This window comes from Maylandia zebra, linkage group LG11, assembly GCF_041146795.1.
Source record: "Maylandia zebra isolate NMK-2024a linkage group LG11, Mzebra_GT3a, whole genome shotgun sequence".
NCBI classification, from domain to species: Eukaryota; Metazoa; Chordata; class Actinopteri; order Cichliformes; family Cichlidae; genus Maylandia; species Maylandia zebra.
Genome location: NC_135177.1, coordinates 11,538,884 through 11,554,314, shown reverse-complemented (window position 1 = coordinate 11,554,314; position 15,431 = coordinate 11,538,884). Strand labels below are relative to the sequence as shown.

The 15,431-nt window shown below is 41.2% G+C and overlaps 1 protein-coding gene across 1 annotated transcript in view; it reads right to left on the bottom strand.

The window, feature by feature from the left end:
- Window positions 1–5,158, bottom strand: part of adamts16 (ADAM metallopeptidase with thrombospondin type 1 motif, 16) — a 52,014-nt gene extending 46,856 nt beyond the window's left edge. Inside the window, exons 1-3 of the mRNA XM_004565122.4 lie at window positions 4,825–5,158; window positions 4,626–4,716; window positions 1,235–1,593 (exon numbers count right to left, since the gene is read on the bottom strand). Of these exons, the coding sequence (XP_004565179.3) occupies window positions 1,235–1,593; window positions 4,626–4,716; window positions 4,825–4,911 (537 nt within the window). The 5' untranslated portion in view covers window positions 4,912–5,158. The remainder of the gene's footprint in view (window positions 1–1,234; window positions 1,594–4,625; window positions 4,717–4,824) is intronic.
- Window positions 5,159–15,431: the final 10,273 nt, after the last annotated feature.

The following is a 15,431-nucleotide window of genomic DNA, read 5'->3' as shown; positions in this document are numbered from 1 at the left end:
CTAAACAGAATGTAAACTAGTCCAGAGGATTTAATTCAGATTGATTCAGTCAGCATTTTTAGCCCAAACTGCATAATAATGACTTTTATGCCTAAAAAAGATGGACTTATTATACATTAACGAGTAGAAAGAAAAATAAAATTGCTTCCAAACACTGCTAGAGCAGATACCGAGCTTCACTCTGACCAAACACACAAATACAGCTGATCATTTAAACACCAATAAATCTGCTCAGGTTCGCATGTGGATATCCGCTTACTGTCTGTGTAGCTTTTAGAGTGCTCAGAGTTTAATTTCACCTGGATTGGATTTGCACCCATTTCAATCCTCTTTAAGCAGTGACAGCTGCAAATGTTGCGGCCTTCAAGATGATGCAAAGGTGCTTCTCGTTGTTGGAGGAATATTCAAAATATTTTTATATCCGTGTAGTAAACGCCATGTGCTAAACGTAAAGATAAAATACCATCAAAACATTGTCATGGCATATTTGGCCCATGTGTATTTTTAGAATTTTCCTGGCTTGTAGCAGACATGATGTGAACATGAAGCTTAGCTTTTCCATCCATTAGTTATTCATTAGCCGACTTACAACTAATAATGCATGACACGCTGGAACGAGAACCTCCTGTGTATGTTTTGCCAACTTATTCGGTGGGTTTTTAAGTCAATTTAAGTCAATTTTCTCTGCACATCAGACAGACAATGGACTGACTCAAGAACTGTGTGAAAGACAGCCATAGAAGCATACTGTCGAGAGTCATAATGTTTCATCAAAAAGTATGGCGTCTCACAATGAAAGAATTGCAATTGAATTGAATTTACTGTCTGTCTTTTGTCTCGGGGTGTTAAGTTACTATATTCCAAACTTTGTGTTGAAATCCAAAAAAGGTCAATAACCTCTCTCTTTCTGCCTCCCCGGTTTTGCCATGACAAGAACTCTGACACTCAGTGTTTATAGTATCAGCGGTCCTAGGATGAGCCAAATTTCTTTGGCTCCCAAGCTCGTTTTTTTTTCTCGGTCATTGAGTGCAATTAGAGAACTCACTGCTAAACCTACATGCTGCCAAAACTTAAGCAATATAAAAATGTCCCTGAGATGCACTTTTATGATGAATTTACCGTGAAGTCTTTTTGACTGATACAGATGCACACACACCCTTTATCTGAACTATTTACTGACTTTCCTTTCTTATCTTCAGAACCCATCCTGCAGCCCATCTTTGTTTTGACTCACCATCCCCATGCATGTGGATAGTGCCACAGAGGAGTTGACCCTTGACCTCAGTGACCCTTGGTAAAAGCAGAGGTCATCCTGATGGTAGGCCCTCAGGCTCTTGGTGCCATTCTTTCCCAGGACCTGGATGGTGAAGCCAGGTGCAATCAGGCTTTCCGAGGCGTCCCTCAGCTCCATGTGGAAGTCCTGCCCCAAGCCTCTGAGTCGGAAGTGGACTGTTTCGCTGATGCTTTCAGCGACAGATGAGTCTGCGTCTGAAGCGAGGGATCTGCGCCGCCTTTTGCGCTGGTGGTGGGCAATTTCATGAGAGACATAAGCGCCTTGGTGGTCGACCTCATATGGAGATACAATCTCATATTCTGGAGATAAAGGATGTTGAAGGAAGAAGAGGCAAGGAAAGGGACAGGAAATGTGAAAAGACAAATGAAACACTGAGTGAAAATTGCAATCACAACACCCACAAAAAAGGCAGCCACAAAAAGCAACTATATCTAGTCTTTTAATGTGGACATATTAAATATAAAGACATTTCTTAACTTGGAACTATGCAACTGAAAGCCTGCTGAGAGGTTTTAACTGTGATGAGAGAAGACTATATTTTTACAGATACAAAAAATAAATGTTTAGCCTCATGGTAAATCTATACTAATTTGTTGTGTCAACATAATTAATTGTGAATTGCTGCACATTGTGTCAGCTGCTGCCTTGGTTACAACACGGTCTAAAACTACAGCTTTTTGCTTTTCTTTGTTAGCTCTCCTCTGCCTGCCTCATTTACTTTTGCTGACGGGGTCAAAAGAGGATTACGAGAAAAGGAAGCTTTCTAGACAATTCCAGGCCTTTTAGTAGAGAGTGAATCATGTTTGACCAAGTACTTTATTTCTTTTATATAGCTCAAACTGGATAACAGCAAGTCATAAAGGGAGATGGTTGAATGTCATTGTCAGCCCTTGTGTTGTAGTCCAGTTAAAAGTCTAATCATGCTGTGATCATAAGAATTAACGGGCTTTCCTCAAAAGGTCAAATCAAAAGTAGCTGATTTTATACTGACTCCCTGCCTTGGTCCAAGTTTCATTTTGAGGAAAAATCATGTGACAGAGAATATTGCTTAAGGTCATCTGAGGAGTAAGAATGGCAGAACAGACTAAGGGACATCTTTTATAAGAAATGAACATATTCACTCTTGCATATACTTGAAATATATATAGAAAAGGTGCATGATGGCCAGCCATCTATCCATCCATCCATCCATCCATACAGGGTACATCCTGGACAGGTCACCACTCTGTCACAGGGCTGACACACAGAGACAGACAACCATTCACATGGATATTCACAGATATAACCAGTTAAGAAAGGACAATTAAGATTACTTTTGGATTGTGGCAGGAAGTTGAACTTACGGGAACCTACGCAGACACGAGGAGAACATGCAAACTCCACACACACTGGATTCAAACAGAGGACTTGCTTTCTGTGAAGTGACTGCACTAACCAATGCACTGCTCTGTGTTAAATGTGCATGATTGCTCTCATTTTAAATTATTTATTTATTTATTCATTTTTACCATAACTTTTGTTACTGTCCTGGGAACTTAGTTAAAAGGGACACTCGATGCTGTCGTGTTTTAAGTCACACAGCTTAAAACATTTTACAGTTGATGCTTTAAGAGTAATCTGGCAGCAAACAGACATAAGAGCATCATGGCTGATTTTGGCACAGTACTGGAATGGCCACTGTAAATGTGTTTAGCCATGCAAAAGTGATACGGTGTCACTTTTTTCAGGTTAAAGTGCACAGAAATAACAACAACATTGGACAGTCAATAAGGGCATGTCCCAGTTACCGTACAGGCTGACCTGCTTTAGCAAGACCTAACAATGAGTATATATAGCACTGAGACAGACAGGTTCTGGCAGTGGGAAAAACATGCAGGGTGGCAGACTGTGTGTCATCCCTGCCTGTGCCAATGCCTGCTTTTTGGTGCATCTTGGTCATTCAGTGTATCTACACACAGCACCCTGTCCTCAGCAGCGGGTGAATTATTTAAAGCACGTTGATTTGCTACGACTGCATAAGTTTTAGCATGGGCAGCCAAGGCAGGAAGCAAAGCCTTGACATGTCACCAGTCTTATCTATCTCAGAGTTACAGGACTGCAAAGAGCAAACACATGCCCCAAGTCTCAAGCATTTTCTATGCGGAAAGCAAAGCTCTTAAGCAAACCCAGAAAATGGTCCTCTCTGTCTTTGCCTCTGTCCACATCCCCCGAATGCATAGACACACAGTTGCTTCCAGTTAACTGCTTGTCCCACCCTCACACAAAAAACAGCTGCGGCGACCCATGTCTGACAGTATACAAACAAAGAGTCCGCGAGAACAGAGTACACATACACACACACGCACAGACACACACACATGCACACAGAAAGAGAGAGACAGACAAGGCTGAGACAAGATCCTGCAGTTGTTGGTTTGTTGGTTTAGTGGCTCCTGAGTGCCATTAGCACTGATGAAGTCTTCAGCCAGTGGGCACCTTGGCTTAAAGATGATAAAGGAATGAAAATATGAATTCTGCATATGAACTCGTTCTAACATATGAATGTTGACACATTAACAAGGAGAAGTAATTGTTGAAGCGCTGCCTATGACACTAACTCAAAACACAAGCGAGGGCTTTCCCATTCCTTTCTGTTTCAGATCATCCGCACATGTGCTCACAGAGAGTTCATTTATGCAGACATATTTATGCACTTTCATGGTAACAACAACAACAACAACAAAAGATCTGGTAGAGAACTGCAAAGAAGTTGCTGAGTCATCACACCACATGGGGTTAGATCCACAAAAACAAGAACAGATGAAAGCCTCGCTCTTAACTGCTGGCACTAATAATTGACAAAGCAGGCATCACTGCATCCTCAAGGAAGAGTTTGGTCACTGTCCCAGCTAGATTGCTCTGGGAGCCATTTTTATTGTGTGTGTGTGTTTTTTTGTCACCCCCCCCTTCTTGTTCTTGACACGTGTGTTGACTTGACACGTTAATAAATAATTCCTTTCATGTAACGTGAAATAAGTGAAACGACTTTTACAGAATGAAAGAATTCCTTATTTTGCTGTAGACCACAGTTTGAGATCCTCTGCAGCATGCACCAACTAGTGACTCCGAGTCAGGGTACAGGTTGCCCCCCAGCGGTGAATGGCGGTAACGCACAACGCAGGTGAGCGCCGTTTGATGCTGCTGACCGCTTTATGGGTGAGCGAGCGAGAAGTATTTATTGTCTTAATTCAGCTGAAAAGCATAAAACAGACCAGCAACCCACAAAAACATCATTACAGTGGCAAAAACACATCAACACTTCCCCCCTCTGTTTTTCTTGTTTAAAGCCTACCTGTGTTTTGAGGTAAATTGAGAGACCGTAGCAGAATAGATGCGCCTTGATCACATTCGGCACTGTCAGCACCAGCATTCATAAGAACGCTCTGCGCGAGAAGAAGAAGTGCAAATGAACTTGTTTGAGTAATTATGCAGAAAGCACTTGCTTATTTGAGTTCCTGAAAACTTTATGAGCAGCATGCACGCAGACTTACGTTGCCCAGGGTGAGAAACCACAGCAGGTGGAAAAACGACGGTCTCCAGTTTCTGCACGCTGCGCAAGACAAACGCAAGAAATTCATGTCCGTGGATCACTTTTAACACACCTCCCAGCAGTATCGATATCTTAAATAAAACAATTCAACAGCAGCAGCAGAGGCAGCACTTCTGCTTTAGATGAATGAAGCATCAAAGAGATTCGCATGCAGGCTTCAGTTTAACCACTTTGGTCTCCATTTATTTCCATGCGGAGTTCCAATCGCGGTAAACTGCTTGAACTCCAGTCCTCTCTCCCGGCAAGTCATTTTCTTTCTTTCCACTCAGACAGCCCTACAACCTCCCCCCCCCCCCCTCTCTCTCCCTCCCTCCCTCATAGCTACGCTCACTCGGCCGCTCTCTCCCCCTCTCTCTCTACCCAGTGACCACCACGGATCCTTTTGACTCCCAACGAAATTATGTGATTGTCTTAAATAGGCCGCATCTCATCTTGGCAATGGCAGACTCCTGTAAAAATCGCACAGAGTCCGAATATGTTTCTCTTGGGAGCCCGACGAGGGAGCTCTGCGCACAATACTCTGTGTGAGTGTTTTCTGGTGTAGGGGGGCTTACCCTAAGCAGGCTACAGCCTGTAGCCAATCACATTTGGCACCTGCTTTGAGAGATGTTCTACTTCTCAGCTTACATGGTCGCTATGATATTTAACAAACACACAAAAAAAATGGTTTTCTTTATGTCCCCCATAAGGTCAGGTTCGAATATATGAATCCAGTCATGTGGATCTAGTGGTCCAAACGCGATTCAGAGATTACACCCCGGAGCAGGTAATCAGTAATTTGTGATGGTTTACAGTCTGAAATTTAACCACTGACCCCGTTTAATCCGCTTGCCGTTCTCCCATCTCTCCAATATTCCACAGCTGCACTGATAGGCAGCGTGCCAACATTTCTGAACTCCCTGCAGTCATTCATAGAAGTGCTCAGGAGTGTGGGAGCCAACGCATCGGGAGCACTTGTTTCATATTCTGAAGTATTTTATCATCCTAAAAGAAAAAACAGATGAGATCTCTGCTGTACGGCAGGGGAAATAAATGTGTGGTGTTTACAGAGTGATCTTTGTGGCACCGAGTCAAAAAACATCTGAATCAGAGTGAAAGTCATTAAAGGTGATCTTCAAGCCAGAGGGTTTATAGAGTCCACAGAGGATGAAATGTATTTTTGCATATGGTTTCTAATTTCTACAAAGCAGAAAGATCAGACGGTGGCATATTTTGATGACTTTATATTTAGAAGCATTTAACTACATATAGCATGGGTTTTCGTAACAGAAACACTGGCATCTAAAAGCTCATATAGATTTGATGTTCAGGTGCAGAGCACACTAGAAAGTTTACTTTGGTAAATTGGTAGGAAGAGAAGAACAGAAGCTAACCCAATAGTGAACTCAGCTCTCTATGACACCAGGTCTTGTGGATTTGTTTCCCTCTGGAATGCAAAGTGTTTGATGAATCTTCCAGATGGCCTGTGTCATGTTGCATTAGTGATAGCTGTCATGTATGACAGATTAATTTGTTCTGAACGTCAGAACGTTAATCAGTGAGTTAGAAATCAGTGACCAACAACTAACTTTCTCCTGAACCATAGTCCCCTACAGATAGGAAGCAGGATAAGCAAATGCAAGAACATTTTCATTCTGAGAGTAATATGTTATAAGCCTATAAAACCGATACATATACAGTACCCACTTCCAGATTTCTGCCTCTGTTTGCCAATCCTGGGTTTAATCAGTGATAAAATGCCGTCATGAATACAATTCTTACCATATGTTTGGAGGTTCAGGAAATCTGTGCTTTACAACAGCAGCTGACACTGCAAGCACCCCTCCTCGTCCTCCTCCTCCCCCTTCTACATTATTACACAGACCCCTTGCTCAGACACATGTGTGCACTCGCAGCAATCCAATACTCACTCTGCATCTGTGTGTCTGGCATCATGTGAATGTATGGAAAATGTGCTGCTCTTATACATCTGTGTGAGCAAATGATTGATATTTGTTCAGCAAGTGCAGATCTTCACAGCTGACTGGAAAGTTGCCACACCTTTGGCCCCCGAAGGCGTCTGACAGCCTTTTGTTGGGATGTACGGCAGGATGCTTCACTGTGGGATGCGCGGGTGGGCAGATCAAACTGGTAGACTGAGAAATAATTGTTTGTTGTTTGTATTGTTTGAAGGAACTGAAAAAAGAAAGCTCCTGTACATACACCAAGTGCTGTGAGTGTTTTGACCCCCGAACCTGTGAGCTCCTGTAGGCCTCTCAGTCTGCCTGCACGTCTGAGTGCTTGTTCTTCTGTCTTCCTGTCTCAATCAGCTTGGCTTAAAGCCCTACTGTCTGTCTTCAATAACATCTGTGGATGTACAAAGGCAGAGAACTGACACATAAAGGGAACTCACTCCAGCACATAGTCTAAAATATACAGTGCAGTGAAAAACAAGAACATCAATCATGGTTATTGTTGGAAATTAACATTTTGCACATTATTGAAGTAAAGAAAAACAGGTTAATCACAGGTTAAATATAAGAATACTTTCACATACATACAATGCCTTCAAATCCACGATTTAATCCAGATTAAATGCCAGTGATTAAAGCTTCAGTCTAGCAGTAGGTGGCTTAGAACCCACAAGAAGTCTCCAGACTCCCCCACCCCAAATTTCATTACAGGATTTTTAACAATCTTACAAGTGTTAGCATCAAAGTGCATGCATGTACAGTTAGAAAAAGATTTTAAAAATTTGCCCCGTGTGGGATGTTTGCCAGGAAAAAGTCTTTGCTGTCCAAAAGAGAAAATTAGAGGAAATCTAAAGTTTGCCTGTAGCAAAAACCCGGCCATTTGAAATACCTTGGCCTTCGACAGATGATCTAAATTGTGATCAAAGTTGTTCAGTGAGACCAAAGGCAACCTTTTTTTTATGTCGTGCTTATGTTGTGACACGTAATTTTAGTATCTGAGGTCTAGTCACACTTGTTTACCTGTGTAAGTGCATCTAGATACAAAGAGGAAAAATATTTGAATTGCAAGATGGACAAACTTTCTCCAAAGTTTTCTGAACTTGGTGAGGCTGAATACAGAAGAAAGTCAAATTGCAGAAAGATGCTGATCAAACAACAGCCGCATTCCAGATGCACAGCTTGTTTTAGACTTCTTTGAAGGTTATATGTGAACAAGGGACACCGAAAGAGCCCGAAAAGAAGACATTAACTGCTTAAAATATGTACGAAAATTAATTTTTAACAATCCCAAAGAGCATCTTTACTGCTTCAGCAACACAGAATGAATAGAATTTCCAGAAGATGTCTGAGACCACTGAGCATCAGCCATCAGTTCCTCTCATTTGTTTGTCTACTTCCTACTTGGAAAAAATATCACTGGCAGACAATCATGCCAGGTAGGATTAGCACATCATCAAAAGTAAACCAAAAACACCCCAAAATAACTAAACACCTACTCTCCTCCTAAGGATCGATCATTTCAACAGCTAAAGCAGATAGCAGCTGCCTATAATTAGCTGTCATCAAGGTCTGCGTGCGTGTCTGGTGAGAGCAGACTACGCTTGTGGTAAGCATATGTGATTTTGTGTGCATGCTCTCGTGTGATTTATGTGCATATGTGTCTTTGTACGTTAGTGTGAGTCTGTTCACGCATGTATGGATGTACTTATGTGTTTGGGTCTTTGTGTGTTTGCGTGCACAATAAGCTGACAGCAGCTGTAGAATTCCTCTCAGCGCATCACAGAGGGGTAGACTGATGGCAACTGACACGGAGCAAGAGTAAAGGGAGGTGGGAAACGGAGATGAAGGTGGAGCGGAGCAATGGGAGACGGTGGTTGCCAGGCAGTGTAGATGATTGAAGGGTTAGTCAGAATTTGCAAAAACTCTGCACCGCTGTCGAAGAATACCGACGTCTTTACTGCTATTGTCCTGACATTGTCTAGTACAATCCAAACACCTTGGATGTATCACCTCAGTGTGAAACACTGTTTCCCCTAAATATTTGCAGATGGATACTACAGCCTGTTTTTGGTTTTGGATTCACTGCTGAACCTCACCGATCTTCTTTTTGTATATTTTAAAAGCAAAAATAGTTCTTTTTTTTAAACTACACCTTTTATAAGAAGTGAGAATAATATACACTGCTTAAAAACATAAAGCAACACTACAAAACCCATCAGATTTCACCTAGAAAAACAGTCATTCTCAATATCAATGCATGAAATTCAACAAGTTAATTTATTGTTGTTGAGATGACGTGATACAATCTAGCATGAGTGGTTAGTTGCTTCGACTCACAAAACAAGATCACACAAGACTTCAACTGACAGGAAAATCACTGGGGTCATAAAAGCATACACACACCACATGTATGCTATTGCTATTTGTTGTGGTTCAACCCATCAAGGGCAAAAATACAAAGAAAATTCTGTATCGAGCCTGGTAATCATAGGTTTGCTACTTTTTTTGTTCTGGACTAACAGCTCGGCAGCACAGTCCTGAGTTTGACTCCCCCGTCAGGCTGGGGGCTTTCTGTGTGTTCTTCCTGTGCTTGCGTGGGTTCTTTCTGGGTACCCTAGCTTCCTCCCAAAGACATGCAGTTAGAGGGCTAAGGTAAACTGGTGATTCTAAATTACACATGAGTGTAAATGTGAGTGCAAAAGGTTGTCTAAATGCTGACTAGCCCCTAGAGGTCTGGTGTCCCTCTATAGATATGCCTCTTCAGACCATCACTGATTCACCAATGTTGGTGGTAGATCAGTGAATGATGTTACAGGCAACATACACTATTATATATTGTACATATATTTATTAGTTTCAGGTTGGCCATTCTTGTATTTTGCTCGTTTGTGTTGTTGTGTTTGCACATCTCTGTTGCTTGTGGGGCTCGCACACAAGAATTTCACTCGCACGTGCTGTGCCAGTGTGCCTGCACATGTGATGTGACAATAAAAGTGATTTGATTTGATTTGATTTGATTTGATAACGTTCTCCACAGCTTCTCCAGACCCTTTCCTGTTTGTCACTCGGGGTGAACGTACCATCCTCTGTGAAAAACACAGGGCGCCCGTGGTGGGCCTGCCAATTCTGGAAAATGCCACCCGGGCTCCACGGTGCCGGGCAGTGAGCACTTGGCTCACTAGAGGATGCCGACTCCTCAGGCCACTCTTATGAAGTCTCTTTCTGATTGCTTGGTCAGAGACACTCACACCAGTGGCCTGCTGGAGGTTATTTTGTAGATCTGGCAGTGTTTTTCCTGTTCCTGCTTGCAAAAAGGAGCAGATGCTGGTACTGCTGATGGATTAAGGAACTTCTATGACCCTGTCTAGCTCTCCTAGAGTAACTGCCACCTCTCTGATTCTCCTCCATGCTTAAGAGAGACCAAACACAGCAAACCTTCCGGCAATGGCACGTATTGATGTACTGTCCTGGAAGAGTTGGAGTACCTTTGTAACCTCTCGAGAGTCCAGGTATGTGCTAGTAGTGTCACTCACCCTACCCAAATGCAAACCTAGTGAAAAAACAGTCAGAAAAGATGAGGTTGGGGAAAAAATGTCAGTGGCCTCCACCTGTAAAACCATTCCTGTTTCTCATTGTTGCCCCTCTAGTGCTCCTGTTGTTAATTTCATGAACACCAAAACAGCTGAAGTAGATTGAACCCCCCTCTGCTACTTAACTGACCAGATAATATCTGAGAAGTTTAACTAACTAGATGCTGTACTCTGATTGAAAAATGTTCCCCTAATTTTTTTGAGGAGTTCAATTAAGACGAAATGCCAGTTTGGCTACGTTGTGCAGACATGTGAGGTACATTTTCATGCCACAGTTTTGTCTTACGGTTGTTTCAGTCATACTGAATCTTACAAGTTCTTTAAATAATGCTGTGCAATGTAATTTATCAACACATTAGATTCCAACATTCAGCTGCAATGATAGCCCCATATGCTTTCTCTTGAATTTAACTACTTATAAACCGTTTAAAACCGTTTAAAAATCATACCATGATAAAATATCTGTTTTCACATCAGCGGCAGTATACAGTGTGTGCCGTCCTCTGCACTATTTTAGGAAAGCAACATGTTTTGCCATACTTCTTTACAACAGTATTACTCACTATAAAAAATAGACTAAAAACAGTCCATGCACATTTCTCCATATTTTATGTTTGCAACAGCAGCATTCGTTTAAAGTGCCGTGCAGCACTATTAGACTCAGCAGCACTCCGGTGGAAAGTTGCACTTGGGATATGTTAATGTACTTTTCCAACCTCTTACCCTCTTCAAAAGCTTCCACTGAACTAGATAATGTATGGGACATGGCTGAGTGACTCAGGAATTAGTCTTCATAATAACCACTGATTAGTGTAGTTATTGTGCTGTCATTGCTTTACATCAGTTGGCCCTAGAAGTTTTGCAGCATGGGAGGTCCTGCTCTGACCATGTTTGATCATGTGAGCAGCTACAGTTCACGCCGGATCATGATCCTGGACGGAGCTGACATGTTCTTGATTAATCAGATTTATAGTAGCAATCATCATGTTGATCTATTGCTATCAAGGAGTAGCGTAGGTTATTAATCCAATCAGCTGCACATTTTCATCTGCAACAAGTGTCCTATTAAAATAATGGTTATGCTCTGAGCACTTTAATTACACCACTAGCAGAGTTAATGGTTGGAGTCACAGTTTCCCACTCTAGTATGTAAGTAATGAAGACAACTGCTGGGCATAAACAAGATAAACATCTGAGGTGCACAGCAGCAACTTACAGCATGCACAGACCTTTTTTTTAAAGACCTCAACTCTTTTTAAAAGGTGCTTCTTGAGCTATATTACCTCTTGCTGATATTTTTTTAGTTCATATTTTCAAAAAAAAAAAAGGGAAACTTCATGTCGGTCACCTACATCCTCCTGTTTCTCTCACTGGTATTAAGAGTCCAAGATAAAAATGAAGGGCCAATGAATTGCACTAATTATTGGTAGTATGCTGTATGTGATCAGTGGGGCAGAAAGAGCATCTCTGGAAGGGTGAAACATAAAAACAAAGTAGCCAGTCTTATGACACTCTGCAGGGGTGAGAGCCTGCTAAGGTTCATCACCTCTGTGTTGTGTAAGCACCCCTGCTCTATGAAACTGCTTTCATGCTGGGATGAAAAAAAGATTTCTACACTTACTATCAGCAATGGCAGATGAAAGCTAGCCTGTTTGCAGGGCTCTATCAGAGGTGATGCTATGCATGTGTACAAAAGGAGTAATATACTAGCCTTAGCCATTTCCATTGAAAGCCATTATTCTCTGAATTGCTCGATTCTTGCATAAAATGCAAAATAAATGCGATGCCTGTTTCAGGAGCACACAGTGAGTCTCACCTTCGGCACTGCACTACAGTAGCTCCATTTTACAGTGCCAGACCCAAAGGAAAGTGTCTCTCTCACTCAAACATTTGCATGTCTGCAAACTAGTGGCGGGGTTTCATCCTGTGGGAACTGATGTCTGGGCAAGAGTTTCTGTGCCACACAACCTCGCCAGTGTCCAGAGTGGTGTGGAACTTGACCTGCTGGCAAGAAGATGAGAAAAAGAACAAATGTCTTCATTTAGCTCAAACTTCATGTGTGTGAAATGCTTACAGAGTGGAGCAGAATTCACAAAACCTGCCAATATAGCTGTTTTTATGTTGTAGATCATGCAATGAAGAGGTCCAGCGTTTCTATTTTAATGGGTATAACATAGACTTTCAGATAAGTATTCTTACTGTCTTGACAGACACGACTACTTCACTCTTCATTTTTACAGAGCGTGCTAAATATCTTGCTCCTACCGAGATACAGCCTGTGTCAGCTTATTTAGTTGCTACCATAGCACCATTCATTAAACCTCAGGAGTTTCCAGGTACCAGTGTAAGTCAACCAAACTGAAGTTTTTAACTGAATTAGATGAAATAGCTTAGTCAGGATAATGTTTGGAATGATGCTCTTTTTTGAGACACAAAATTAGTTTGAAAGACTCCAAAAGAAAATACTTAGCCTTTTTTATTAGTTGGAGTAAGTGTAGCTGCTCGGATCTTGCAGATGTTAGTTTACTGATACTAGTTCTGAATTTGATGAGTCAGTTACATTTAAAATGTTAAATGGATCATTGCATGCAGACCTGTTAGTCACATGCTTTCAATTAAAGTGCTTTTGCACCATAAATTCAAACAAATCAGTTACACCAAAGTGCTAGTCAAACCCACATTGTGTGAATTAGATGGTATGGATTAGAAGTTCCCTTGTTGGCACAAAGTGCCAGCAAATTCCAATTCACTACCAGTCACCAAACCAAAGCCCGACACTCCCACCCCCGATGATAACCAAACTGTGGAAAGTTCAGACCACCCAGGAATACACAGACGCGTGCATGTGTGCTGTTCAGAAGTCACTGAAGTTTTTTTTCCCACAAAGTCCTGTGAAATTTGCAAAAGCTCAACGCTGAAATATCATCTCACTATTACTAAGATGCACTGTGTAGGTAAAAACGTTTTGCCAGGTGGCACAGTAGCGTAACTTAACAAAGAAATTACTCTCCACCTGGATAATAACACTTGTATCTTTGAACTCTCCTGCCATGACTCCCATCCACAACAGATTTCACTCATGGTGAATAGAACATCGTGTGCGGTTGCAGAAACCCTTTACCTTCCACTATGAAGGCCTGCTTTGTTCCATTAGTATTAGCTTAATATGTTGAAAGTGCAGACAAGCTAAAAAGATGTATCATACTAATGGCCATTCGAGTTATGGTTTACTCAGAGAGAAGAACTAATACATCCATGAATACATGGCCATGAAAAAAGAAATTTTGAGGATCTTTTGTTTTGTTTTGGTGCTTGACAAGTCTATTATTATTGCTACAAGTGCTAGTAATGATGATACTACTACTAATAAATAACAGTAATAATAATCATCTTCCCTGAAATTACAAATATACACATCTAAATAAGATGCACTCCTCTCCAAGGAACAGACAGTCAGGTCATCACTTTCGTTAGCATGTGTCCCACATCATCAGTTAGGTGAACAGATGACCGTCCATAGCAGAAATAAAGCACTGTGTTGGTGTTTATGTTCAAAGGTCCTTAGATGTAAGCTCAAGCTGTCATGGCTGACTTAGTAGCTACTTCAGTGAACCTGAAAATGTCTGTTTTTAGAAACATCAAACACTGATAGAGACCCATGGCCGTAAAAATGTATGAAACAATGGAAGCACCTGAATCATTTACACTTGATCTCAGTCTTTGACACCACATTCTACATTGATTCGACAGTTCATCATATGCATGTTTCTATCTCTTTAAGAAGAATAACAAAAAATCCCCCTCCAATTCCTTCTCCAAGTGTTTGATTTGCTGGGTTTTGTGACAATGGCTGATAAAACCATCGTCCATAAACTGTCTAATTCTGCTGTCACTGTTGTGACTTTCAAAAAAGGGCCTCCTTTGGAATGTGGTGTGCCCCCTGACCCCATAGTGGAGGGAGTTTACATATCCATGTCTTTGCTAGTGAAAACCACATTCCTACCTTTGATCTGGGTCAAAGATGAAAGACGTCAGAGGTTTGATGCTGGCAAGCGAGACTGACATTTAGAGAATTTTTTTGTTCTTGTGTTTTGGAAGGCTGAGACAAAAATACAAATAAGTAAAATAAAATTACAATAAAATGTAACCAGACATGATCGCATACAGATGTCAAGTAAGCTATCACACTGACTTATGATCTGTTCCTACTTAATCTGGCCCTTTGTAAATATTAGAACTTTTTGTCAATTTTAATCATCAAACATTCTTTTCATTTCCCAACAGTCTCTGCGTGGAACACCCAAACACATTGATAAAGATGGCTGTTGATTTCATTGAGTGATAACAGTTATCATTTGCATACATGGCTTTCTTAGTCTGTCAATGTAAATCTGATCGCACTAAGAACAATCTGCTGTGGCTGTTTGCAAAATTAAGAGCCTCGCCTTTTTAAAATATGTATTGTGTAAAAAAAACAAGACAAAACAAAACTCATTTCTGTTTTAGCTTTACATTTGGCTAGGCTCAGTGTCAGCAAGAGAGAGCATGAGGCAAAAACCTGGATCCTTCAGAGGTTGCACAGGCAAATCAATACATAACTTTGGCAGAAGGTTCACTGTGCTTCCTAGTACAGTCTCAAGAGCATGGAGGAGATTAAAGGAGACAAGCAGTGGCACTAGAAGAGTTGGAAACTGTTTTAACCTGTGTTGTTAACTACAGCTGTGCCGTCTTTTTTAAAATAACACCATCAAATCCTCATGTGGAGTGAAGCCACTGAAACTGATGAAAATTAAGGTAAGAATCTGTCACCAACTATTTTAGGCACACTAAAATCCACAGATTAAAGATGACAACACTTACATATACAACATTTCCTTTTTTGTTTAAAACAATACGATCATAATGCTAATATTCAATGGCAGGGAATCTTTTATAAATATATTCCATATATATATGTATATGGGGCAACAGAGTGGTGCAGTGGTTAGCACTGCTGCCTCACAGCA